The sequence below is a fragment of the Acipenser ruthenus genome, chromosome 8 (assembly GCF_902713425.1).
Source record: "Acipenser ruthenus chromosome 8, fAciRut3.2 maternal haplotype, whole genome shotgun sequence".
Taxonomy (NCBI): Eukaryota; Metazoa; Chordata; class Actinopteri; order Acipenseriformes; family Acipenseridae; genus Acipenser; species Acipenser ruthenus.
In genome coordinates, this window is record NC_081196.1 from 14,922,837 (window position 1) to 14,949,989 (window position 27,153).

The 27,153-nt window shown below is 33.7% G+C and overlaps 3 protein-coding genes across 4 annotated transcripts; all 3 read left to right on the forward strand.

The window, feature by feature from the left end:
• The first annotated feature begins 682 nt into the window (after positions 1 to 682).
• Positions 683 to 11,824, forward strand: LOC117406170 (NEDD4-binding protein 2-like 1). 2 transcript variants are annotated; one of them, XR_004663675.2, is made up of 6 exons: positions 683 to 995; positions 1,645 to 1,772; positions 1,872 to 1,960; positions 3,109 to 3,185; positions 3,914 to 6,206; positions 11,603 to 11,824. XR_004663675.2 is itself a non-coding variant. In XM_059029595.1 (5 exons), the coding sequence occupies exons 1-5, from the start codon at positions 847 to 849 to the stop codon at positions 4,041 to 4,043; spliced, it is 573 nt and encodes a 190-aa protein (XP_058885578.1). In that variant the 5' UTR covers positions 683 to 846; the 3' UTR covers positions 4,044 to 6,509. The 2 variants fall into 2 exon arrangements, 1 of the variants encoding a protein (XP_058885578.1); XM_059029595.1 differs by lacking the exon at positions 11,603 to 11,824 and having other exon boundaries at positions 3,914 to 6,509.
• Positions 11,678 to 17,662, forward strand: LOC117407046 (NEDD4-binding protein 2-like 1). The gene is made up of 5 exons (XM_034011587.3): positions 11,678 to 11,820; positions 12,479 to 12,606; positions 12,706 to 12,794; positions 14,006 to 14,082; positions 14,801 to 17,662. The coding sequence occupies exons 1-5, from the start codon at positions 11,678 to 11,680 to the stop codon at positions 14,934 to 14,936; spliced, it is 573 nt and encodes a 190-aa protein (XP_033867478.3). The 3' UTR covers positions 14,937 to 17,662.
• A 5,100-nt stretch (positions 17,663 to 22,762) lies between these two features.
• On the forward strand, positions 22,763 to 25,927 carry LOC131737833 (NEDD4-binding protein 2-like 1). Its single transcript, XM_059029596.1, has 4 exons — positions 22,763 to 23,138; positions 23,238 to 23,326; positions 24,324 to 24,400; positions 25,142 to 25,927. The coding sequence occupies exons 1-4, from the start codon at positions 23,024 to 23,026 to the stop codon at positions 25,233 to 25,235; spliced, it is 375 nt and encodes a 124-aa protein (XP_058885579.1). The 5' UTR covers positions 22,763 to 23,023; the 3' UTR covers positions 25,236 to 25,927.
• The last annotated feature ends 1,226 nt before the right edge of the window (positions 25,928 to 27,153 follow it).

Below are 27,153 nucleotides of genomic sequence, written 5' to 3' on the forward strand. Positions count from 1 at the left end.
TGTGTCAGTGAATTGAAGTAAAACAAAATCCTCCCAGTTTTTCAGTGTGGAAATCTGGACAGTGGGAGGAGAAACGAAGCTCTGACCGAAATTTGGTCACACAGCAAAATCCAAGCCGAACTGGACAAAACTCACAAAACTACTTTGTTTAATTACGACAATTGGAGGACCGTGCAGAATTGCGTAAACTGCATTATTCTCCTAGGTATTCAATACATGTATTAATTAAATTGGTGAAGTGCTATCAGTGCTTTCTTCCACAGCAATATGTAACAATCTAAAACATGCTATATTAAAAACCGGAGCAATACATCAATAGCTGCCACCTTTTTAATATGTCTGGCAGGACATGGTAAACATCCGGTTCACACACCATAGAAACAAACTGAGTTCACTTAAACTGCATTGTGAACACAAACTGGCTCGGTCTTGAACAGGACCAAAAAAAAAAAAAAAAAGAACTTTAATTCGCATCCAAACGAACTCGGTCCTTTTCCTTGGAGATATGTGTGAACAGCAAGCATGTTGGTACATTGTTTCAAACGGAGCGCACAAGACCGAATCCGTTTGAAACGGACCTAGTGTGAATGTTAAAGATGAAAAAGCCCACGCATTATACGCTTGATGTAATTGATGATCATTTTGGACAACCCCTAACTGAAGAACAGAAAACACCGTTTTACTCGTCATTTTCTTGAAGTGAAATTGAAAGTTAGAGAGGTGTATATATATACTAAACAGTCAAATCAGTGTTATTGTTTTCACAAACAGAGCTACCACCTATCCGGGCAACAACCCTATTCCACATCAAAAATACTAACAGCCTAAAAGCAACAACACAAAGCAATGGGGGACGATTTTGTTGAAGCATTTTCAAATATGAATTTGCAACAGAATCGCAGACGCAGACGCAGACACGGTCGCCGGCGAGAAAGACCCAATAAGCTCTTTATTCTAAGAGGTCTTCCCGGATCAGGAAAATCCCATTTAGCAAGGTAAAGGGTTTTAAAATCTCTATTTTTATTAATTGAGTGTAACTATTTCTGCACATTCATTTATGTTCTTTGGTGCAACAGTTTTTCTTGCTTTAAAAAAACTTGGCTTTCAATCTGGTTTAGCATTGAAAAAAATATTATACAGTCGTTAGTGTCTTACTGTACTGTGACAATGCTGGACAGTAAGGAAACAACAGGCGGTTCAAATAGTGATGCATCTAATTAATCAGTAACTATTAATGAATCTATAAACTGCTGGATTATGTCTAGAAGTAATTTCATTATGCTAATGTTTTATTGGGAGGTGCTAAACCCCTTTCCCATTATTATCTCTGAGACATCTATTAACTGCTCGAGTGCCCAGCCAGTGAATATTGAACAATGTAATTTAGACCCTACATTGAGTAAGATTAACATGTACACTATATAAAATAAGTAGCAGATTGCTCTTGGTTGGAACTAAGGCGTGTCGTGTAATACAAGCACGTGAGGAAACTAACCGGCTTTACTGACCTCTGTTTTGTTCTACATAAGTTTACAAAAGATTCCAGTCTCATCTTCTGTGTGTCTTTAAGGAATCTTGAGATTTATATATATTCACCCTTAATGTCTTCTGTCTCAATAAATTGTTTTTTTGATTCTGTTTTAGGGAAATAAAAAATCAGTTTGGCTCTGCAGAAATATTAAGTACAGATGACTATTTCATAAATGAAGATGGAGAGTATATATTCCAAGGATATTTAGTGAAACAAGCACATGCATGGAACATAAACAGAGGTAATACTGTGGTTATCGCAACCATGTCCTAATAACCGAATAAAGTTGTGTTGTAATACAAGACATTGAGGCCATTGTGATGTAAATCTGTATTTACAGCAAGAAGTGCAATGGAAGAAGGACTGTCTCCGGTTATCATTGACAATACCAACATCCATTTGTGGGAAATGAAACCATACGTATCCATGGTAAGGTAAACTAAGAGGTCATTAAGTAGCTAAATGGAATGGGTAATTCTTCCTGTTTATTTCATTACCATTTTAAATATGAAGCAGACTTGTCCTGCTGCTGTGCTACAAATTTGATGGGAATATTCTCCCTATTCACTTCCTGTGTTACAGGTAAACACAAGTTTACATTTCCACCTATAATATTATTATTTATTTATTTATTTATTTATTTATTTATTTATTTCTTAGCAGACATCTTTATCAAGGACAACTTACAGTTGTTACAAAATATCGCATTTACAAAATTTTACATTGCTAAATATCACATTATGAAATATCACAGTACAAAACATCACATTGCAGATAAGAACAGCTATGAAATACAATAAGTCAGTGGTAAATAGGAGCAAATTGAACTAAGAAGAAAAATACAGTAAATTATTACGTTAGGAGTGATTTCAACTAAACAGTTAAACTTACAGTAAACATGTTTGCTTATAGGAGTAAATTCCATTAAGAGCAAGTAGTAAGTACAATAAATGGATAAGAACAATTTCAATTGAGAGCATTGACAAAAAATGTGACTACGGCTACCTTTAAGAGTAAAAGTGGCTGCTTGTTTGGCATGTACTTAGAAAAGGGCGAGTCACTTATTGAGGCATAATACTGTATCTGGCACCAGCTAACAGATATACAATCAGAATTTACTGAGCACATGTTGAATGTTTCTATATAATTAAAACATACTAAATGTATGTATGTTAACCACCTGTGTATATAAAATAAATGGTTATGGATTATGTTGCAGTTTATTTATCATGTACATAATTTTCCTCGTCATAGATTTCATATTTTGAAGACATTCACAACCAATAAGAAATATTTCTGAATACAGCTGTGAGAAATCTTGCAGACTGGATCAATTACTGTAGGCACACGCTGTTCTAAAGCAGGCTTGCAGGATGTCTGTATTCTGTTTTTATGAAAGCCGTTGCTATGAATACATACCGTTGTCAAGGCTGCAGTGCAAATTGTCACATGATGGTGTTTTAACAAATTAAAAAAAAAAACACTTAGTCAACACAAATCATTACTTGCCACAGGCCTAGCGATTGTTAAGTAAGGGTAAGATTCATCAATTAACCTATAATGTTTCTGTCTGACAGGCTCTTGAATATGACTATCAAGTTATTTTCAGAGAACCAGAAACAAGCTGGAAATGGAATGTTAATAAATTGCACAGGTACCTGTTTTATTGAAAGAATTTCTAGTGTTCCTTCACCTTGTGTAGTAAAGAGCAGAGTAAGCATGGATAGTCATGCTGAAAGCCAAGGTCAATACAGGCAAAGCACAATAAATACACAGTGTAAACACAGTGCTAGTACACTGCAAATTTACTTTTATAAGGGTCTTGCCAACATATAAGCCAATGCTGACACACAGTGGATTGCAGAGTATGTAGAACTAAGGGCCAGCTTTATCAAGGACTTTGATCCAAAGTGCAGTTTGGTCTACTGTTTGTAACAAACAACACTGTGGGTTCATTTAAGGACTAATAAGTGTGTTTCCACAAACTGTATTGTAAATGTACGTCTTAGTACTGTGATGTGTTTTAATATTATTGGCCTGGGGTTATAGAATTTATTTATTTATTTATGTATGTATGTATTTATTTTTTAAACGATCTTGTAGTTTTAGTGAGTGGTTTAGATATGATGCAATTTAACGTCTCTGGAAAGTCCAGTGATAAATTGTAAAGGGTAATTCCTGATCTTTTCCTACTTCAAATGTAAAACATACTTACATGTAGTATAAGTACTGGCTCTTTAGATATTGTTGTAGACACAGTAGTGTTGCAGATTACTGCTTTGGGTGTGTGGAAATGGGTAAAGGAAATTACTTAATTTGGGGAATTTTCAAATATTGAGAATTATATTTATATTTTGAATTATATTTATATTTTTTTAACAGGAAAACTAGAAATGGGGTCCCTTATAAGACAATCGAAAGAATGCTGGATGAATTTGAAGAGGTGTCAAATATACACGACGTGATAAATTCCGAAATGCCTCGGAGATATAAACCAGGAGAAGTCTACTAGAGGTAGAATCGCAGAAGTGGATATCGACCAATCAAGCTTTTATAATCGATGATAATAGAAACGATTTTTCATGTATGTGGGTTTTTTCTAAAATGTTTATTTTTTATGAAAAGTTTTTTAAAAGGTTTTTTTAAGAACTTGAAACTCCAGCTCCAAATAATTCCAACTGAACACAACAAATGAATTCAATAAACTTGCAAGAAAACTCAGATATTAAAAAAGGAACTCTATTAAACTGGATTGCTATAGAAGAAAGAAAAGTTAACAATGAATTGTAACATCTTACTAATTAGAATTCACTGAATTTATATTCTAATATTTACTGACTGGTATTTACTCAGACAGCTGTCCTGCTTGCTTATTCATATTGTTTACTTGCTGAAGAGCATTACTGTTTCTATAGAAAAGATATGTGTTGTAACCATTTGTAGTGTTTAATCATCTTTAGTCTGAAAAACAATGTATGCGTGTAACCAGAACTAGTGCTTAATAATCTTTAGTCTGTAACATATATTGTAAAATACTATGTATACTTTCTATGTAAAACCATGTAGTAGAAACTGGTACTGCTTGGTACACTAGCTGACCTCAAGCAGTCTCTTATCGAGATAGGCACGGCTCCCAGAATTGAGTGCCAAATCTCTGTTAACACATTTCAGCTTGAATATAGAATGTTGCTGTACTAAATAGATGTGTGCTAATATGTTTGCTTTAAGTGGTATAGACTGTTGTGATAAAAAAAAGGGCTAGGGGTTTATTAAAAGAGAAAAGGACTAAAAAGATTTACAAAGGACCAGTACATTATTTGACTGGTTAGAAAATAAAAGCTTGTAATTTAGTCTTAAGATAGGTGAACAAGTAAAATCTGATTTAAAATGAAAAGCAGTCTCTGATTCAAGAAAAAAAAACCAAGTATTTTAGAAGATACATCACAAAAATGGAACAGAAAAGTTGAATAAATAGAAATTATGTTGCTGCTGGTAAAAAAGAATATAGTTAACAGCTGTATCCTATGAGGAGTAAAATACCTAGTCTAACTCTTAAAAAGAGTTAAAAAGATAATGCAGCATAAAAAAAGATGTTACGTTTAAAATACAAAATAATAAGATTGAATAAATATTGAAATGTAACTTTGAAAGCAAAAGATTTAGAAAGGTAAACTCTATGTAACCTGTCTTCCTGAACTTTCTACAAACCTGTCTTTGGAAAGATCATTGCTTGGTACAAAGAGGTATTCATGGCATGAAAAGCGGGGATCCTCTTATCAATAAACTTATGGCGCCAAGGCCAGAATTAATGAGGAGAAATACCTTCTCGTCTTAGAAGAAGGGGGGTTAGAATAGAAATGGACTTATTCCAATATATATTAAAAATAGTTAGTTGCCTGGTAGAAAGAAGCACGTAAAGTAAAGGTGTAGAGATAGGGAACGTTACTAAAAACATTAATCACCACTGGAATTGGCAAAGGAAGAGGTGATTCCAGCAAACTGGTTTTAGCCAGCTTGTGTACAGCTAAAAAATAAGAAGTCATCTGAAGTTCAGCTAAGTTCAGGCTGTTAGAATTTATAAGAAAGAGATACTACAGCCTTGCAACTCAAATAGAAAAAATTAGATTTTCCACGGGGAGAAAACTCTATACTGAAAAAGACATAGATAGGATGGAAGTTCCCTATAATATCTGCTAAACACACACCTGTAGGGAGAGAAGGAAACTAATTTGAAAAGATGAGATGATATCAGGGAATATATTTTTAGAAGCCAGGTTCATGCAATCAGTATAATCAGAACTGTTGGTGTTGTATATATTCAAACAACACTCATATATTCAAACAACACTCTTTTCTTTGTAATGCACATATAAAAAGTAGTAAGGTAGCAAGGATCTTGTGAACTCTGCTTCACCCAACTTTTCAGATAAAGGAGGGGGTCGAGAAATGAGTGGATGAGATCATGGTCAAGTGTTTTGGAGGGCTATTTGCCAAAAAAGGCCTGTCTAAAGCAAATTAATGATTGGATTTGATTAAGTCTTCCCATGTATTCCAATGGAGAGAGAATTCTATAAAAACCTAGATCTCTCACAATGTGGTACCACAATCAAGACTCAGATACTATTTGAAAACAGTTCTGTTCTTTTGTTCACGCTACTTGTCCTTGTAATAGGAGGTAAGCATATTATTAAAATCATTGTATCTTACATGTATTGGTTGTATTGCTATAAGGTGTTGAAACTATGTTTTAGTATTAAGAGGGTGATGTATTGAATGTGCTAAAATATAGCAATGGGTGCTGTCAGCTTTTCGCTTAGCCAGCCTGAGGGCTGCATAAATACATATAATTGTATTATGTTATTGAAGTATTAATGCTAAGCTTGTAATAGACTTAGAACTACTAATTGTTATTACCTGTTTTTGGATTTTGGTGGTATGCGCAAACTACTAATCCAGTATTAAAAGTATTTTAATAAACCGAAGGAGCACTGAAGTCGCTTTGATTCGCAAAACTTTAAAATAAATGAGTCTGTGTGATTCTCTTGATTAAACGAAGGTTGTGTGGACACGCAGCTCGTCCAGTGCTCGAACATAAACCACTAGGAGTTTTAAACATCTCTGTCCTCCTTACGTCTCCCCTGAGTTAAGAGTGTGTGCAGAGCAAATAAAAAGAGTACGTGAAAATCAAAAACGTGACAGTATCCTTAATTAGGTATTTTAAATAGCAATTTTCCCCACAACATATAGCAGCAAATAACAACTTGGTATTTAGTTTTTTTCTCTCATGTTTGTGTTAGTAATGTGAACCAGATTCTTTTTTTTGGTCATAAAAAGTCATAAATGCATGTACATGCAAAATAATACATAGTTTGATCTATTTTAAGAATTTGAGGCTGTCACCCTATCTATTCCACAGACACCCTCTTAAACATTCCACAGAAACCCTGAAAGTATGTGAGGCAGAAATGAAGTGCTTTAAATCTTAAAAACCATGAGTTTCTTATCTTTAAAAATATGACATAAATGTTGTATTTCCATGTAATTATTTTTTTTTTTTTGTAAATAAAGAGTTATTGTTTCTCTGTGTTATAGTATCTCCATATGGCATCAGCACACCGTATTCACGCTAATAGAACAGTTAGAACAATAGAACTGGCATTAGAATAAGAAGAATCTGCTCTATTGAAAATAACTATAAAAACACAAGTACAAGGTAATGACAGGTAATGAAGTGTGGGAACACGTTACATTTTATGTGAAAAAATAACATACTTATGTTTAAGTGCATTTAAAAAAGGACTGTCTTATACATAACATGGAATTCAGAAACGTGAGTGTGGTTCCTCCAGAGCAGACCTGAGGCAAACTGCAGGGTCCGTCTGAAACATCTCAACAGGAGTAGGAGATAACACAAATAAAGGCATTGTCCAACACGTCTGTCCACTTGTCTCCTATAATTTTACCTCAGATCATATACCTTATGATTGTGTTTGAAGATATGGATAAAAGGATTTATGCAACCTGTTCTATTGTATTTTATATGTAATAACTTGCTACAAAAACTTAAAAAAACACATATTTGTGAGTTAAAAAATAGAAATCTTCTCGATATCGAAAAAATACATTATTCTTATTTTTAATCAAAAACGTATACCACTGTGACAATCGCGGATTGAAGGCATAGCGATTGCACTCGCTAACCAAGGGGCCGTGGCTAAGGGTGCAAAAGGGGATGTGACAAAGCGAACTGTGTTTTGGTTCCTTCATTATGGTTACGAAAGGACTGCTGAACCTGTGGAAGAGAACCGTGAGTGTTTTTGTTTTGTTTACCATGCTAATTGTACTTGTTTGTCATTATTAGATGGCTAACACAATCCGGGAGCTGTTGCTAAAGGCCAGTACAAATCCCGGACTTCACTGCACTCGTGTTCACTATTGTTGCCTTGCACCTCACCTGCACTAAGAGCACTGACTGGCTGCGTCCCAAACCATTCCTTTGCGCCCTACACTCTTTGACAAGTGTACACTTCACGTGACATTTTACGAATATTATAGAGTGTGCACTTGGGTGAGCGAGGAAGAAAGGTGTAGTAGGGAGGAGCTAAAAGCTAAAAGTTCCGCATCATCATTCAGTGCCTTTACCTGTGACTGAGCAAGAAACAACACAAACTTTTGTTGTCAGATTGTAGTTTGGAAGAATGGCTGTAGCATTTGCACTATTCCTGTTCCAAAGAACTGTGGCAAAGATTTCGGCAAGTAGGAGACGTCTTCGCTGCGCTATTGCCCTACTGAGCAAACAAGACGTATTTAGAAAATTTGACATGTATATGGTTATTTTATAACTTTAATATTGGTTAAAAAAATACAAACTTTGCCACATCTTACTAACATGTACTTAATAATATAGCCTAATATTTACGTTTTATTTTTTAAATAAGATATCTATTTTACTTGAAGTCTAATAGTTAATATATTTTGCTTCATATTCAGCATCACTACGAAATTATTATTATTATTTATTTATTTCTTAGCAGACGCCCTTATCCAGGGCGACTTACAATCGTAAGCAAATACATTTCAAGTGTTACAGCACAAGTAATAATACAATAAGAGCAAGATAAATACAATGACTTTGGTTCAAGCAAGTACAAGTGTGACAAAATACAATTCAATAATACTGCAGATAACAGTGACAGTGATAGTTACATCAGGATATGATAAAATACAAAATACTACAGATTAAACACTTGAAATGGCTAATGGTTCTACACTAATTTATTAAATACTGTAAAAACATATGATGGAAATGATAAAAGTGTGCAGGCTACATAAAAGTTTCAAATGTCACTCCCAGCCCAGATTCGCTGCGTTTCTTTTCCCTTAGAAATAGTGTCTTTATATTTGGTCCAATTGTACACAGCAGTGTTCTATGATTCTCTCAGTTAATTCCATTACAAGTCTTGTCCAGTAGAAACGTCCATGTCAATGATACAAACCACATGCTTTGAGACAGTGCCTTCACATGTGCTATTCAAGTGTGTTCTGTGTCATTTATTTTTCATAATAGTCATTGTCAATGGAAAATTTGTAGATACATTTCCATTTGGGATTCAGACATTACGTTTGCTACATTAATTATAATAAGAATGTGAGGGCAACCTTGAACTTGACCTCTAACCGAATACCTTTCATATTTGTTGGTGTGGCTTTTGAGCACCACAATTATTGCTTTCAAATTAAGTTTAATTAGGGAAGTCATCCATAAAGGAAAAGAGGGATATTTATTTGAACATCAGGATGGTCATATACATGATATTATGGGGCTACTGGCATTAAATCTTTTAATGGCTTTAAAAGTTGCTACAAAGCAATTTTGGTTTTAGATTCTTGTCATTTCTTTAAATTCCGGGTTTCTTTAAAATAATATATAATTCACCGCCCATCCTTTGCTTGCTCGTGGTAAATTAAATTATCAGTAGTATTCGGTATTGCAGTTCTTGCTGAATATAATTTAAACAACAACAACAAAAGCGTGGCGTCACATTGAACTAGTTTTAGAATGGTACGGTGTAACATCAATTTTTGCTTCCTCGTCAAATGTTCCTACCGGTAGCAAAATATGACATGTATAACTGTCAGATTTTGCTACCTCATCAAATTTTACTACCTGCACCAAAATGTTGTCTCAAAGTATAAACATTCAAAAGAGGAAAAAATTGGATGACTGTTCACCTTGTGTCAAAATTTCCTACCTCAAGCTATGAAATAGGGCAAGGAAGCAGAATTTGATGGCTGTTCACCTTGTGTCAAAATTTCCTACCTTATCTAGGAAAACATAGCCATAGCATTTAGCAGAAAGTACACCATCCTTCAATCGAAAATGCAGAAGCAGACGTCTCAAATTTTGCTTTTCGGCTTCTTTTGTAGCCTGATTTTATTGGTTAGGTAGTCAGAATAACTGAAACCTTTGCAGCCATGATCACACTGAATAATTAGAATGAAACAAATTCCGATATTTAACAGTGGAAACCAAATTTGATGACCTCTTCTGAGCTGCAAAGGAATAAAAGCTTTGGGCATGAGCAGCGCACAAGGTAGGAAAATTTGACAGGGTATGAAAAAATGACGTTACACCTGTGTAACATCAATTTTTGCTACTTCGTCAAAATTTGCTACCAGCAGCAAAATATGACATGTATAAATGTCAAATGTTACTATCTTGTCAAAATCTGATACCTGTACCAAAATTTAATCTGTAGCTATATCTAAAATAATGTAATATAATTAGCATAACTTATTTTCAAACTAATATCAGCAACATGACAAATAGTTTTGGAATTCATACCAGGCAAATAGCTATAATAATAATAATAATAATAATAATAATAATAATAATAATAATAATAATAATAATAATAATAATAATAATAATGCTACTTTTGTAAAACAATTTTACAAATGTGTACTTGAGGTTACTTATATTATACTTTGGAGAAAATGCTACGCTTCAATGTAAAAAAAAATTGTAATCAGTTTTACAGCTGGTGTTAACAAATTTGCCAAGATGAAAACGAGATGCCATCCTTTTTTATGTGAGTTTATTCGTGATTATGCGTGTAAACGTGTAATTTAAAACTTTGCTACATATTTCTACTTTCTACAGTCACATGAATGTCGTGTTTATTTAGCAGTTTGTGGTCATGTTTTTATATTTGATACAAAGTGTAATTATTTGTGGAAAGCAGGTGAAATGTATCAAACTTAACTCGAGGTTGTAAGCATGTATCAAATCTCGTGAGATGTATTCGGATGGACGCTCTAAAATAAAGAGTTAAACTGCATTCTTACCCCTGGCTCTTTTTCTAAAGCCCATGGATATTTTGTTTTAATTTTATCTGAAATAAAAGTATTTTAATGTGCCTAGCTGCTACTGCAAAATTATTTTTATTTAAAACTGATAATGTCCCGCTATTTGTTTAATGTAGCGGTCGTTACAGTATGTAACTGTGAAATATTTACTTAACTGGGATATGGCAACTGAGCAATTGAAAGCTTGCAGTAGAGCAATTCGATTAGCGTTAAAATCTTTACACACTTTTAAAACAGAAATGTTTCAGTGGAAACGACGACCTACAAACTTTATTACTATAAAATACGACTTAGTGGAACGTCATTTTCGAGTTTGTTCTAAACCAGTGCTTTAAAAATACTGGACATTTTTTTTACAATTTATTTTAAGAATAAGAACAATGTCGATAAAGCGCAGCACGCTATCTCGTTGGAAACTGGCCCAGTTACTGCCTTTTCTTTTTCTCATTCATGATGGTATTTGGGACAGAGAATGTTCAATGCTGACGTAACTTGCCCCCCACCAGATTCTTTTCTGAAATGACGCCCCTGCCACGAGCCAAATTACAGATGAAAAAGAAGAGCAAGTTGTGTACGCTTGATGATTATTTTGGACAACCCCTAACCGGAGAAGAGAAAACACAATTGTGCCCGTCATTTCCTTAAACGAAATGAAAAGTTAAAGGAGTATATATTAAATGATCAATGTTATTGTTTTCACAGAGCTACTACCTATCCTGGCAACAACCATCTTCCTCATCAAAAATACTAACAGCCTAAAAGCAACAACATAAAGCAATGGGGGGCGATTTTGTTGAAGCATTTTCAAATATGAATTTGCAACAGAATCGCAGATGCAGACGCGGTCGCCGGCGAGAAAGACCCAATAAACTCTATATTCTAAGAGGTCTTCCCGGATCAGGAAAATCCAATTTAGCAAGGTAAGGGTCTCTGTTTATTAATTGAGTGTAACTATTTCTGCACATTCATTTATGTTCTTTGGTGCAACTGTTAACAATATAACAAAAACTGTTCTTGCTTTAAAAAACTGGGCTTGCAATCTGGTTTAGCATTGAAAAAAAATATTATACAGTCGTTAGTGTCTTACTGTACTGTGACAATGCTGGACAGTAAGGAAACAACAGGTGGTTCAAATAGTGATGCATCTAATTAATCAGTAACTATTAATGAATCTATAAACTGCTGGATTATGTCTCGAAGTAATTTAATTATGCTAATGTTTTATTGGGAGGTGCTAAACCCTTTCCCATTATTATCTCTGACCCAGACATCTATTAACTGCTCAAGTGCCCAGCCAGTGAATATTGAACAATGTAATTTAGACCCTACATTGAGGAAGATTAACATGTACAGTATATGAAATAAGTAGCAGATTGCTCTTGATTGGAACTAAGGCGTGTCGTGTAATACAAGCACGTGAGGAAACTAACCGGCTTTATTGACCTCAGTTTTGTTCTACATACGTTTACAAAAGATTCCAGTCTCATCTTCTGTGTGTCTTTAAGGAATCTTGAGATTATATATATTCACCCTGAATGTCTTCTGTCTCAATAAATTGTTTTTTTGATTCTGTTTTAGGGAAATAAAAAATCAGTTTGGCTCTGCAGAAATATTAAGTACAGATGACTATTTCATAAATGAAGATGGAGAGTATATATTCCAAGGATATTTAGTGAAACAAGCACATGCATGGAACATAAACAGAGGTAATACTGTGGTTATCACAACCATGTCCTAATAACCTAATAAAGTTGTGTTGTAATACAAGACATTGAGGCCATTGTGATGTAAATCTGTATTTACAGCAAGAAGTGCAATGGAAGAAGGACTGTCTCCGGTTATCATTGACAATACCAACATCCATTTGTGGGAAATGAAACCATACGTATCCATGGTAAGGTAAACTAAGAGGTCATTGAGTAGCTAAATGGAATGGGTAATTCTTCCTGTTTATTTCATTACCATTTTAAATATGAAGCAGACTTGTCCTGCTGCAGTGCTACAAATTTGATGGGAATATTCTCCCTATTCACTTCCTGTGTTACAGGTAAACACAAGTTTACATTTCCACCTATATTATTATTATTATTATTATTATTATTATTATTATTATTATTATTATTATTATTATTTTTATTTATTTATTTATTTATTTATTTATTTATTTCTTAGCAGACGTCTTTATCAAGGGCAACTTACAGTTGTTACAAAATATCGCATTTACAAAGTTTTACATTGCTAAATATCACATTATGAAATATCACAGTACAAAACATCACATTGCAGATAAGAACAGCTATGAAATACAATAAGTCAGTGGTAAATAGGAGTAAATTGAACTAAGAAGAAATACAGTAAATAATTATGTTACGAATGATTTCGACTAAGAGCAGTTAAACGTACAGTAAACATGTTTGCTGATAAGAGTAAATTCCATTAAGAGCAAGTAGTAAGTACAATAAATGGATAAGAACAATTTCAATTAAGAGCAATTACAAAAAATGTGACTACGGCTACCTTTAAGAGTAAAAGTGGCTGCTTGTTTGGCATGTACTTAGAAAAGGGCGAGTCACTTATTGAGGCATAATACTGTATCTGGCACCAGTTAACAGATATACAATCAGAATTTACTGAGCACATGTTGAATGTTTCTATATAATTAAAACATACTAAATGTATGTATGTTAACCACCTGTGTATATAAAATAAATGGTTGTGGATTATGTTGCAGCTTATTTATCATTTACATAATTTCCCTCGTCATAGATTTAATATTTTGAAGACATTCACAACCAATAAGAAATATTTCTGAATACAGCTCTGGAAAAAATCTTGCAGACTGGATCAATTACTGTAGGCACACACTGTTCTAAAGCAGGCTTGCAGGATGTCTGTATTCTGTTTTTATGAAAGCCGTTGCTATGAATACATACCTTTTCAAGGCTGCAGTGCAAATTGTCACATGATGGTGTTTTAACGAATCAAGAGATTAAAAAAAAAAAAAAAACACACTTAATCAACACAAATCATTACTTGCCACAGGCCTAGCGATTGTTAAGTAAGGGTAAGATTCATCAATTAACCTATAATGTTTCTGTCTGACAGGCTCTTGAATATGACTATCAAGTTATTTTCAGAGAACCAGAAACAAGCTGGAAATGGAATGTTAATAAATTGCACAGGTACCTGTTTTATTGAAAGAATTTCTAGTGTTCCTTCACCTTGTGTAGTACAGAGCAGAGTAAGCATGGATAGTCATGCTGAAAGCCAAGGTCAATACAGGCAAAGCACAATAAATACACAGTGTAAACATAGTGTTAGTACACTGCAAGTTTACTTTTATGAGGGTCTTGCCAACATGTAAGCCAATGCTGACACACAGTGGATTGCAGAGTATGTAGAACTAAGGGCCAGCTTTATCAAGGACTTTGATCCAAAGTGCACTTTGGTCTACTGTTTGTAACAAACAACAATGTGGGTTCATTTAAGGACTAATAAGTGTGTTTCCACAAACTGTATTGTGAATGTAGGTCTTAGTACTGTGATGTGGTTTAATGTTATTAGCCTAGTGTTATGGAAGTTACTCTGTTATTCGTTTTTATCATTGCATTAAAAAAATAAAATAAAATAAACAATCTTGTATTTTTAGTGAGTGGTTTAGATATGATGCAATGTCTCTGGAAAGTCCAGTGATAAATTGTAAAGGGTAATTCCTGATCTTTTCCTACTTCAAATGTAAAACATACTTATATGTAGTAGAAGTACTGGCTCTTTAGATATTGTTGTAGACACAGTAGTGTTGCAGATTACTGCATTGGGTGTGTGGAAATGGGTAAAGGAAATTACTTAATTTGGGGAATTTTCAAATATTGAGAATTATATTTATACTTTTTTTAACAGAAAAACTGGAAATGGGGTCCCGGAAGTTACAATCCAGAGAATGCTGGATGATTTTAAAGATGTGTCAAATATACACGACGTGTTAAATTCCGAAATGCCTCGGAGATATTACCCAGGAGAAGACTACTGGAGGTAGAATCACAGAAGTGGATATCGACCAATCAAGCTTTTATAATCGATGATAATAGAAACGATTTTTCATGTATGTGGGTTTTTTCTAAAATGTTTATTTTTTATGAAAAGTTTTTTAAAAGGTTTTTTTAAGAACTTGAAACTCCAGCTCCAAATAATTCCAACTGAACACAACAAATGAATTCAATAAACTTGCAAGAAAACTCAGACATTAAAAAAGGAACTCTATTAAACTGGATTGCTATAGAAGAAAGAAAAGTTAACAATGAATTGTAACATCTTACTAATTAGAATTCACTGAATTTATATTCTAATATTTACTGACTGGTATTTACTCAGACAGCTGTCCTGCTTGCTTATTCATATTGTTTTCTTGCTGAAGAGCATTGCTGTTTCTATAGAAAAGATATGTGTTGTAACCATTTGTAGTGTTTAATCATCTTTAGTCTGAAAAACAATGTATGCGTGTAACCAGAACTAGTGCTTAATAATCTTTAGTCTGTAACATATATTGTAAAATACTATGTATACTTTCTATGTAAAACCATGTAGTAGAAACTGGTACTGCTTGGTACACTAGCTGACCTCAAGCAGTCTCTTATCAAGATAGGCACGGCTCCCAGAATTGAGTGCCAAATCTCTGTTAACACATTTCAGCTTGAATATAGAATGTTGCTGTACTAAATAGATGTGTGTTAATATGTTTGCTTTAAGTGGTATAGACTGTTGTGATAAAAAAAGGGCTAGGGGTTTATTAAAAGAGAAAAGGACTAAAAAGATTTACAAAGGACCAGTACATTATTTGACTGGTTAGAAAATAAAAGCTTGTAATTTAGTCTTAAGATAGGTGAACAAGTAAAATCTGATTTAAAATGAAAAGCAGTCTCTGATTCAAGAAAAAAAAAACAAGTATTTTAGAAGATACATCACAAAAATGGAACAGAAAAGTTGAATAAATAGAAATTATGTTGCTGCTGGTAAAAAAGAATATAGTTAACAGCTGTATCCCATGAGGAGTAAAATACCTAGTCTAGCTCTGAGTTAAAAAGATAATGCAGCATAAAAAAAGATGCTATGTTTAAAATACAAAATAATAAGATTGAATAAATATTGAAATGTAACTTTGAAAGCAAAAGATTTAGAAAGGTAAACTCTATGTAACCTGTCTTCCTGAACTTTCTACAAACCTGTCTTTGGAAAGATCATTGCTTGGTACAAAGAGGTATTCATGGCATGAAAAGCGGGGATCCTCTTATCAATAAACTTATGGCGCCAAGGCCAGAATTAATGAGGAGAAATACCTTCTCGTCTTAGAAGAAGGGGGGTTAGAATAGAAATGGACTTATTCCAATATATATTAAAATTAATTAGTTGCCTGGTAGAAAGAAGCACGTAAAGTAAAGGTGTAGAGATAGGGAACGTTACTAAAAACATTAATCACCACTGGAATTGGCAAAGGAAGAGGTGATTCCAGCAAACTGGTTTTAGCCAGCTTGTGTACAGCTAAAAAATAAGAAGTCATCTGAAGTTCAGCTAAGTTCAGGCTGTTAGAAATTTATAAGAAAGAGATACTACAGCCTTGCAACTCAAATAGAAAAAATTAGATTTTCCATGGGGAGAAAACTCTATACTGAAAAAGACATAGATAGGATGGAAGTTCCCTATAATATCTGCTAAACACACACCTGTAGGGAGAGAAGGAAACTAATTTGAAAAGATGAGATGATATGAGGGAATATATTTTTAGAAGCCAGGGGCCATATTACAGAAAGATCCTAAATGCCAAATCTTATCTTATCTTAGAGATAGGAAATTCTAAGTGTCAGTTTAGAAAAATCCGTATAGTAAAAGGATTCCTAACTCATTTTCCTATCTTAAGTTAGGATAGAATGGAGCACTTAGGAAAGTATCGCCACCTGTGACTTAGGAGTCGCTTCTGTAATACCAAGATAGGAAGAATCCTATCTTAGCCATGAAAGATAAGATTGGAAAGCAAGTTAGGAAATTGTTCTGTAATATGGCCCCAGGTTCATGTAATCAGTATAATCAGAACTGTTGGTGTTGTATATATTCAAACAACACTCATATATTCAAACAACACTCTTTTCTTTGTAATGCACATATAAAAAGTAGTAAGGTAGCAAGGATCTTGTGAACTCTGCTTCACCCAACTTTTCAGATAAAGGAGGGGGTCGAGAAATGAGTGGATGAGATCATGGTCAAGTGTTTTGGAGGGCTTTTTGCCAAAAAAGGCCTGTCTAAAGCAAATTAATGATTGGATTTGATTAAGTCTTCCCATGTATTCCAATGGAGAGAGAATTCTATAAAAACCTAGATCTCTCACAATGTGGTACCACAATCAAGACTCAGATACTATTTGAAAACAGTTCTGTTCTTTTGTTCACGCTACTTGTCCTTGTAATAGGAGGTAAGCATATTATTAAAATCATTGTATCTTACATGTATTGGTTGTATTGCTATAAGGTGTTGAAACTATGTTTTAGCATTAAGAGGGTGATGTAGTGAATGTGCTAAAATATAGCAATGGGTGCTGTCAGCTTTTCGCTTAGCCAGCCTGAGGGCTGCATAAATACATATAATTGTATTATGTTATTGAAGTATTAATGCTAAGCTTGTAATAGACTTAGAACTACTAATTGTTATTACCTGTTTTTGGATTTTGGTGGTATGTGCAAACTACTAATCCAGTATTAAAAGTATTTTAATAAACCGAAGGAGCACTGAAGTCGCTCTGATTAGCAAAACTTTAAAATAAATGAGTCTGTGTGATTCTCTTGATTAAACGAAGGTTGTGTGGACACGCAGCTCGTCCAGTGCTCGAACATAAACCACTAGGAGTTTTAAACATCTCTGTCCTCCTTATGTCTCCCCTGAGTTAAGAGTGTGTGCAGAGCAAATAAAAAGAGTACGTGAAAATCAAAAACGTGACAGTATCCTTAATTAGGTATTTTAAATACCAATTTTCCCCACAACATATAGCAGCAAATAACAACTTGGTATTTAGGTTTTTTTCTCATGTTTGTGTTAGTAATGTGTACCAGATTCTTTTTTTGTCATAAAAAGTCATAAATGCATGTACATGCAAAATAACACATAGTTTGATCTATTTTAAGAATTTGAGGCTGTCACCCAATCTATTCCACAGACACCCTCTTAAACATTCCACAGAAATCCTGAAAGTATGTGAGGCAGAAATGAAGTGCTTTAAATCTTAAAAACTATGAGTTTCTTATCTTTAAAAATATGACATAAATGTTGTATTTCCATGTAATTATTTTTTTTTTGTAAATAAAGATTTATTGTTTCTCTTTGTTATATTATCTGCATATGGCATCAGCACACCCTATTCACGCTAATAGAACAGTTAGAACAATAGAACTGGCATTAGAATAAGAAGAATCTGCTCTATTGAAAATAACTATAAAAACACAAGTACAAGGTAATGACAGGTAATGAAGTGTGGGAACACATTACATTTTATGTGAATAAATAACATACTTATGTTTAAGTGCATTTAAAAAAGGACTGTCTTATACATAACATGGAAATCAGAAACGTGAGTGTGGTTCCTCCAGAGCAGACCTGAGGCAAACTGCAGGGTCCGGCTGAAACATCTCAACAGGAGTAGGAGATAACACAAATAAAGGCATTGTCCAACACGTCTGTCCACTTGTCTCCTATAATTTTACCTCAGATCATATACCTTATGATTGTGTTTGAAGATATGGATAAAAGGATTTATGCAACCTGTTCTATTGTATTTTATATGTAATAACTTGCTACAAAGCCTATTACACTTAAAAACAAAAAACACATTTGGTAGTTAAAAAATAGAAATCTTCTCGATATTGAATAAATACATTATTCTTATTTTTAATCAAAAACATATACCACCATGACAATCACGGATTGAAGGCAAAGCGATTGCACTCGCTAACCAAGGGGCCGTGGCTAAGGATGCAAAAGGGGATGTGACAAAGCGAACTGTGTTTTGGTTCCTTCATTATGGTTACGAAAGGACTGCTGAACCAGTGGAAGAGAACCGTGTGTGTTTTTGTTTTGTTTACCATGCTAATTGTACTTGTTTGTCATTATTAGATGGCTAACACAATCCGGGAGCTGTTGCTAAAGGCCAGCACAAAGCCCGGACTTCACTGCACTCGTGTTCACTATTGTTGCCTTGCACCTCACCTGCACTAAGAGCACTCACTGGCTGCGTCCCAAACCATTCCTTTGCGCCCTACACCCTTCGACAAGTATGCACTTCACTTGACATTTTACTGACGTCACAGAGTGTGCACTTGGGTGAGCGAGGAAGTAGGGTGTAGGGTGGAGCTAAAAGCGTTAAATGGGACTCACTTCAACATCATCATTCAGCACCTTTACCATTGACTAAGCAAGAAGCTACACAATCTTTTGTTGTCAGATTGTAGTTTGGAAGAATGGCTGTAGCATTTGCACTATTCCTGTTCCAAAGAACTGTGGCAAAGATTTCGGCAAGTAGGAGACGTCTTCGCTGCGCTATTGCCCTACTGAGCAAACAAGATGTATTTAGAAAATTTTACATGTATATGGTTATTTTATAACTTTAATATTGGTAAATAAAATACAAACTTTGCCACATCTTACTAACATGTACTTAATAATGTAGCCTAATATTTACATTTTATTTTTTTAAATAGTATTTTAAATAAGATATCTATTTTACTTGAAATCTAATGAAAGGTAATATATTTTGCTTTATATTCAGCATCACTACGAAATGGCTAATGGTTCTACACTAATTTATTAAATACTGTAAAAACATATGATGGAAATGATAAAAATGTGCAGGCTACATAAAAGTTTCAAATGTCACTCCCAGCCCAGCTTCGCTGCGTTTCTTTTCCCTTAGAAATAGTGTCTTTATATTTGGTCCAATTGTACACAGCAGTGTTCTATGATTCTCTCAGTTAATTCCATTACAAGTCTTGTCCAGTAGAAACATCCATGTCAATAATACAAAACCACATGCTTTGAGACAGTGCCTTCACATGTGCTATTCAAGTGTGTTCTGTGTCATTTATTTTTCATAATAGTCATTGTCAATGGAAAATTTGTAGATACATTTCCATTTGGGATTCAGACATTACATTTGTTACATTAATTATAATAAGAATGTGACGGCAACCTTGAACTTGACCTCAGACCGAATACCTTTCATATTTGTTGGTGTGGCTTTTGAGCACCACAATTATTGCTTTCAAATTAAGTTTAATTAGGGAAGTCATCCATAAAGGAAAAGAGGGATCTTTATTTGAACATCAGGATGGTCATATACATGATATTATGGGGCTACTGGCTTTAAATCTTTTAATGGCTTTAAAAGTTGCTACAAAGCAATTTTGGTTTTAGATTCTTGTCATTTCTTTAAATTCCGGGTTTCTTTAAAATAATATATAATTCACCGCCCATCCTTTGCTTGCTCGAGGTAAATTAAATTATCAGTAGTATTCGTTATTGCAGTTCTCGCAGAATATAATTTAAACAACAACAACAAAAGTGTGGCGTCACATTGCACTAGTTTTAGAATGGTACAGTGTAACATCAATTTTTGCTTCCTCTTCAAATGTTCCTACCGGTAGCAAAATATGACATGTATAACTGTCAGATTTTGCTACCTCATCAAATTTTACTACCTGCACCAAAATGTTGTCTCAAAGTATAAACATTCAAAAGAGGAAAAATTGGATGACTGTTCACCTTGTGTCAAAATTTCCTACCTCAAGCTTGAAATAGGGCAAGGAAGCAGAATTTGATGGCTGTTCACCTTGTGTCAAAATTTCCTACCTTATCTAGGAAAACATAGCCATAGCATTTAGCAGAAAGTGCACCAACCTTCAATCGAAAATGCAAAAGCAGACGTCTCAAATTTTGCTTTTCGGCTTTTTTTGTAGCCTGATTTTATTGGTTAGGTAGTCAGAATAATTGAAACATTTGCAGCCATGATCACACTGAATAATTAGAATGAAACAAATTCCGATATTTAACAGTGGAAACCAAATTTGATGACCTCTTCTGAGCTGCAAGGGAATAAAAGCTTTGGGCACAAGGTAGGAAAATTTGACAGGGTATGAAAAAATGCCGTTACACCTGTGTAACATCAATTTTTGCTACTTCGACAAAATTTGCTACCAGTAGCAAAATATGACATGTATAAATGTCAAATGTTACTATCTTGTCAAAATCTGATACCTGTACCAAAATTTCATCTGTAGCTATATCTAAAATAATGTAATATAATTAGCATAACTTATTTTCAAACTAATATCAGCAACATGACAAATAGTTTTGGAATTCATACCAGGCAAATAGCTATAATAATAATAATAATAATAATAATAATAATAATAATAATAATAATAATAATAATAATAATAATAATGCTACTTTTGTAAAACAATTTTACAAATGTGTACTTGAGGTTACTTATATTATACTTTGGAGAAAATGCTACGCTTCAATGTAAAAAAAAATTGTAATCAGTTTTACAGCTGGTGTTGACAAATTTGCCAAGATGAAAACGAGATGCCATCCTTTTTTATGTGAGTTTATTCGTCATTATGCGTGTAAACGTGTAATTTAAAACTTTGCTACATATTTCTACTTTCTACAGTCACGTGAATGTGGTGTTTATTTAGCAGTTTGTGGTCATGTGTTTATATTTGATACAAAGTGTAATTCTTTGTGGAAAAGCAGGTGAAATGTATCAAACTTAACTCGAGGTTGTAAGCATGTATCAAATCTCGTGAGATGTATTCGGATGGACGCTCTAAAATAAAGAGTTAAACTGCATTCTTACCCCTGGCTCTTTTTCTAAAGCCCATGGATATTTTGTTTTAATTTTATCTGAAATAAAAGTATTTTAATGTGCCTAGCTGCAACTGCAAAATTATTTTATTTAAAACTGATAATGTACCGCTATTTGTTTAATGTAGCGGTCGTTACAGTATGTAACTGTGAAATATTTACTTAACTGGGATATGGCAACTGAGCAATTGAAAGCTTGCAGTAGAGCAATTCGATTAGCGTTTACACACTTTTAAAACAGAAATGTTTCAGTGGAAACGACGACCTACAAACTTTATTACTATAAAATACGACTTAGTGGAACGACATTTTCGAGTTTGTTCTAAACCAGTGCTTTAAAAATACTGCACACTTTTTACAATTTATTTTAAGAATAAGAACAATGTCGATAAAGCGCAGCACGCTATCTCGTTGGAAACTGGCCCAGTTACTGCCTTTTCTTTTTCTCATTCATGATGGTATTTGGGACAGAGAATGTTCAATGTTGACGTAACTTGCCCCCCACCAGATTCTTTTCTGAAATGACGCCCCTGCCACGATCCAAATTACAGATGAAAAAGAAGAGCACGTTGTGTACGCTAGATGTAATAGATGATTATTTTGGACAACCCCTAACTGGAGACCAGAAAACACAGTTGTGCCCGTCACTTCCTTAAAACGAAATCGAAAGTTATTTAAAGGTATATATATTAAACTATCAATGTTATTGTATTCACAAACAGAGCTACTACCTATGCGGGCAACAACCATATTCCTCATCAAAATACTAACAGCCTAAAAAATCAACAACATAAAGCAATGGGGGACGATTTTGTTGAAGCATTTTCAAATATGAATTTGCAACAGAATCGCAGACGCAGACACGGTCGCCGGCGAGAAAGAGCCAATAAGCTCTTTATTCTAAGAGGTCTTCCCGGATCAGGAAAATCCCATTTAGCAAGGTAAAGGGCTTTTAAATCTCTGTGTTTATTAATTGAGTGTAACTATTTCTGCAAATTAATTTATGTTCTTTGGTGCAACTGTTAACAATATAACAACAACTGTTCTTGCTTTAAAAAACTGGGCTTGCAATCTGGTTTAGCATTGAAAAAAAATATTATACAGTCGTTAGTGTCTTACTGTACTGTGACAATGCTGGACAGTAAGGAAACAACAGGTGGTTAAAATAGTGATGCATCTAATTAATCAGTAACTATTAATGAATCTATAAACTGCTGGATTATGTCTCGAAGTAATTTAATTATGCTAATATTTTATTGGGAGGGAAATGAAGATGGAGATTATATATTCCAAGGATATTTACTGAAACAAGCACATGAATGGAACAGAGACAGAGGTAATACTGTAGTTGTCATAACCATGTCCTAATAACCTAATAAAGTTGTGTTGTAATACAAAACATTGAGGCCATTTTGATGTAAATCTGTATTTACAGCAAGAAGTGCAATGGAAGAAGGACTGTCTCCGGTTATCATTGACAATACCAACATCCATTTGTGGGAAATGAAACCATACGTATCCATGGTAAGGTAAACTAAGAGGTCATTGAGTAGCTAAATGGAATGGGTAATTCTTCCTGTTTATTTCATTAACGTTTTAAATCTGAAGCAGACTTGTCCTGCTGCAGTGCTACAAATTTGATGGGAATATTCTCCCCATTCACTTCCATCTATATTGTTATTATTATTTATTTCTTAGCAGATACCCTTATCCAGGGTGACTTACAGTTGTTACAAAACATCACATTGCAGATAAGAACAGCTATGAAATACAATAAGTCAGTGGTAAATAGGAGCAAATTGAACTAAGAAGAAAAATACAGTAAATAATTACGTTAGGAGTGATTTCGACTAAGAGCAGTTAAACTTACAGTAAACATGGTTTCTTACAAGAGTAAATGGATAAGAACAATTTCAATTAAGAGCAATTACAAAAAATGTGACTCTGACTACCTTTAAGAGTAAAATGGCTGCTTGTTTGGCATGTACTTAGAAAAGGGCGAGTCACTTATTGAGGCATAATACTGTATCTGGCACCAGCTAACAGATATACAATCAGAATTTACTGAGCACATGTTGAATGTTTCTATATAATTAAAACATACTAAATGTATGTATGTTAACCACCTGTATATATAAAATAAATGGTTATGGATTATGTTGCAGTTTATTTATCATTTACATAATTTCCCTCGTCATAGATTTAATATTTTGAAGACATTCACAACCAATAAGAAATATTTCTGAATACAGCTGTGAGAAATCTTGCAGACTGGATCAATTACTGTAGGCACACGCTGTTCTAAAGCAGGCTTGCAGGATGTCTGTATTCTGTTTTTATGAAAGCCGTTGCTATGAATACATACCATTGTCAAGGCTGCAGTGCAAATTGTCACATGATGGTGTTTTAAATTAAAAAAAAAAAACACTTAGTCAACACAAATCATTACTTGCCACAGGCCTAGCGATTGTTAAGTAAGGGTAAGATTCATCAATTAACCTATAATGTTTCTGTCTGACAGGCTCTTGAATATGACTATCAAGTTATTTTCAGAAAACCAGAAACAAGCTGGAAATGGAATGTTAATAAATTGCACAGGTACCTGTTTTATTGAAAGAATTTCTAGTGTTCCTTCACCTTGTGTAGTACAGAGCAGAGAGTAAGCATGGATAGTCATGCTGAAAGCCAAGGTCAATACAGGCAAAGCACAATAAATACACAGTGTAAACACAGAGCTAGTACACTGCAAGTTTACTTTTATAAGGGTCTTGCCAACATGTAAGCCAATGCTGACACACAGTGGATTGCAGAGTATGTAGAACTAAGGGCCAGCTTTATCAAGGACTTTGATCCAAAGTGCAGTTTGGTCTACTGTTTGTAACAAACAACACTGTGGGTTCATTTAAGGACTAATAAGTGTGTTTCCACAAACTGTATTGTGAATGTAGGTCTTAGTACTGTGATGTGTTTTAATATTATTGGCCTGGGGTTATATAATTTATTTATTTATTTATGTATGTATGTATGTATTTATGTATTTATTTTTTAAACGATCTTGTAGTTTTAGTGAGTGGTTTAGATATGATGCAATTTAACGTCTCTGGAAAGTCCAGTGATAAATTGTAAAGGGTAATTCCTGATCTTTTCCTATTTCAAATGTAAAACATACTTATATGTAGTATAAGTACTGGCTCTTTAGATATTGTTGTAGACACAGTAGTGTTGCAGATTACTGCATTGGGTGTGTGGAAATGGGTAAAGGAAATTACTTAATTTGGGGAATTTTCAAATATTGAGAATTATATTTATATTTTGAATTATATTTATATTTTTTAACAGGAAAACTAGAAATGGGGTCCCTTATAAGACAATCGAAAGAATGCTGGATGATTTTGAAGAGGTGTCAAATATACACAACGTGATAAATTCATGAATGCCTCGGAGATATTACCCAGAAGAAGACTACTGGAGGTAGAATCGCAGAAGTGGATATCGACCAATCAATATTTAGGAACTGGGTGAGCTACCAGCTACAAAACTTAGACCATGCAGAAATGGCAGCTTTTATAATCAATGATAATAGAAATTTTCAGGTATGTGGGTTTTTTTTCCTAAAATGTTTATTTTTTTATGAAAAGTTTTTAAAAAGGTTTTTTAAGAACCTGAAACTCCAGCTCCAAATAATTCCAACTGAACACAACAAATTAATTCAATAAACTTGCAAGAAATCTCAGATATTAAAAAAGGAACTCTATTAAACTGGATTGCTATAGAAGAAAGAAAAGTTAACAATGAATTGTAACATCTTACTAATTAGAATTCACTGAATTTATATTCTAATATTTACTGACTGGTATTTACTCAGACAGCTGTCCTGCTTGCCTATTCATATTGTTTGCTTGCTGATTTAAGAGCATTACTGTTTCTATAGAAATATATTATTGCACAATTGATGCATGCATTATTTTCCATTCAATCGATATTTACACTGAAGCTGAGATATTATCTGAATATTATTGATTGCTGAAAGTAGTGTACTGATTTATGCTATTTTGACATTAATCTGCTTTTCTACTTTTGTACCCTGTATATTTTCAAATATTCTGATAAAATTCTTAAAACATATAGCAGTGTTGTGTGATTTATTGTTCAATTGTATAATTGAGTGTGCTAATTAAATTAAACCATTACACATATGAATTAATTGTATAAAACGGATATTTTACATACCAGTTTTCCCTACAACATATAGCAGCAAATAACAACTTGGTAGTTAAAGTTTTTTTCTCATGTTTGTGTTAGTAATGTGTACCAGATTCTTTTTTTGTCATAAAAAGTCATAAATGCATGTACATGCAAAATAATACATAGTTTGATCTATTTTAAGAATTTGAGGTACATTTGAGAATTTTGTCACATTATCCATTCCACAGACACCCTCTTAAACATTCCACAGAAACCCTGAAAGTATGTGAGGCAGAAATGAAGTGCTTTAAATCTTAAAAACCATGAGTTTCTTATCTTTAAAAATATGACATAAATGTTGTATTTCCATGTAATTATTTTTGTAAATAAAGATTTCTTATTTCCCTTTGTTACAGTGAATATACATTCTTATTTCTTGATATAATAGAATCGTTAGAATATTAGAGTACACAAAGAAACATTACAGAAAGAGAGAGCTAAACAAACATTGATAATTTAAATACCGACAACCTACGAGAATACAAAAATCAAGCAAAAAAGATTGCCATAGTAATGATGTACTAGGTTCTTACCAAATACTCCTAAATTAATTTCGACACATTTAAGCATCTTTGATAATTCAGAAACATTAAAGAAAGTATTTCCAACAGCTCCCATAGCTTTTAAGAGACAAGTAAACTGAATGTCTTGCATGACATACAGTAAAAGCTGCATTTTGATAGTCAGGCTTCCAAAGGCTCCACTAATAACAAATGTTTCAGGAACAGTGCAATCCATTCCTCTAATCTGATTTCTTTTGTAACTGTAATGGTTCCTTTTTCAGACAGGTAGTGAAGTGTGGGAACCCATTACATTTTATGTGAAAAAAGAACATAGTTATGTTTAGTTACATTTAAAAAAGGACTGTCTTATACATAACATGGAAATCAGAAACAGCTTCAACAGTGCAAGTCAAACCTTACATGTCACATGAACACACTTTTTATATGATCTTGCTAGAAAATAGTGTCAGATGAGGGAACCAGTGGGATCTATAACTGGATCTTCAAAGAATATTTTTATTATTTGTTTATTTAGCAGATACCTTTATCCAAGGTGACTTACAGAGACTAGGGTGTGTGAAATATGCATCAGCTGCAGAGTCA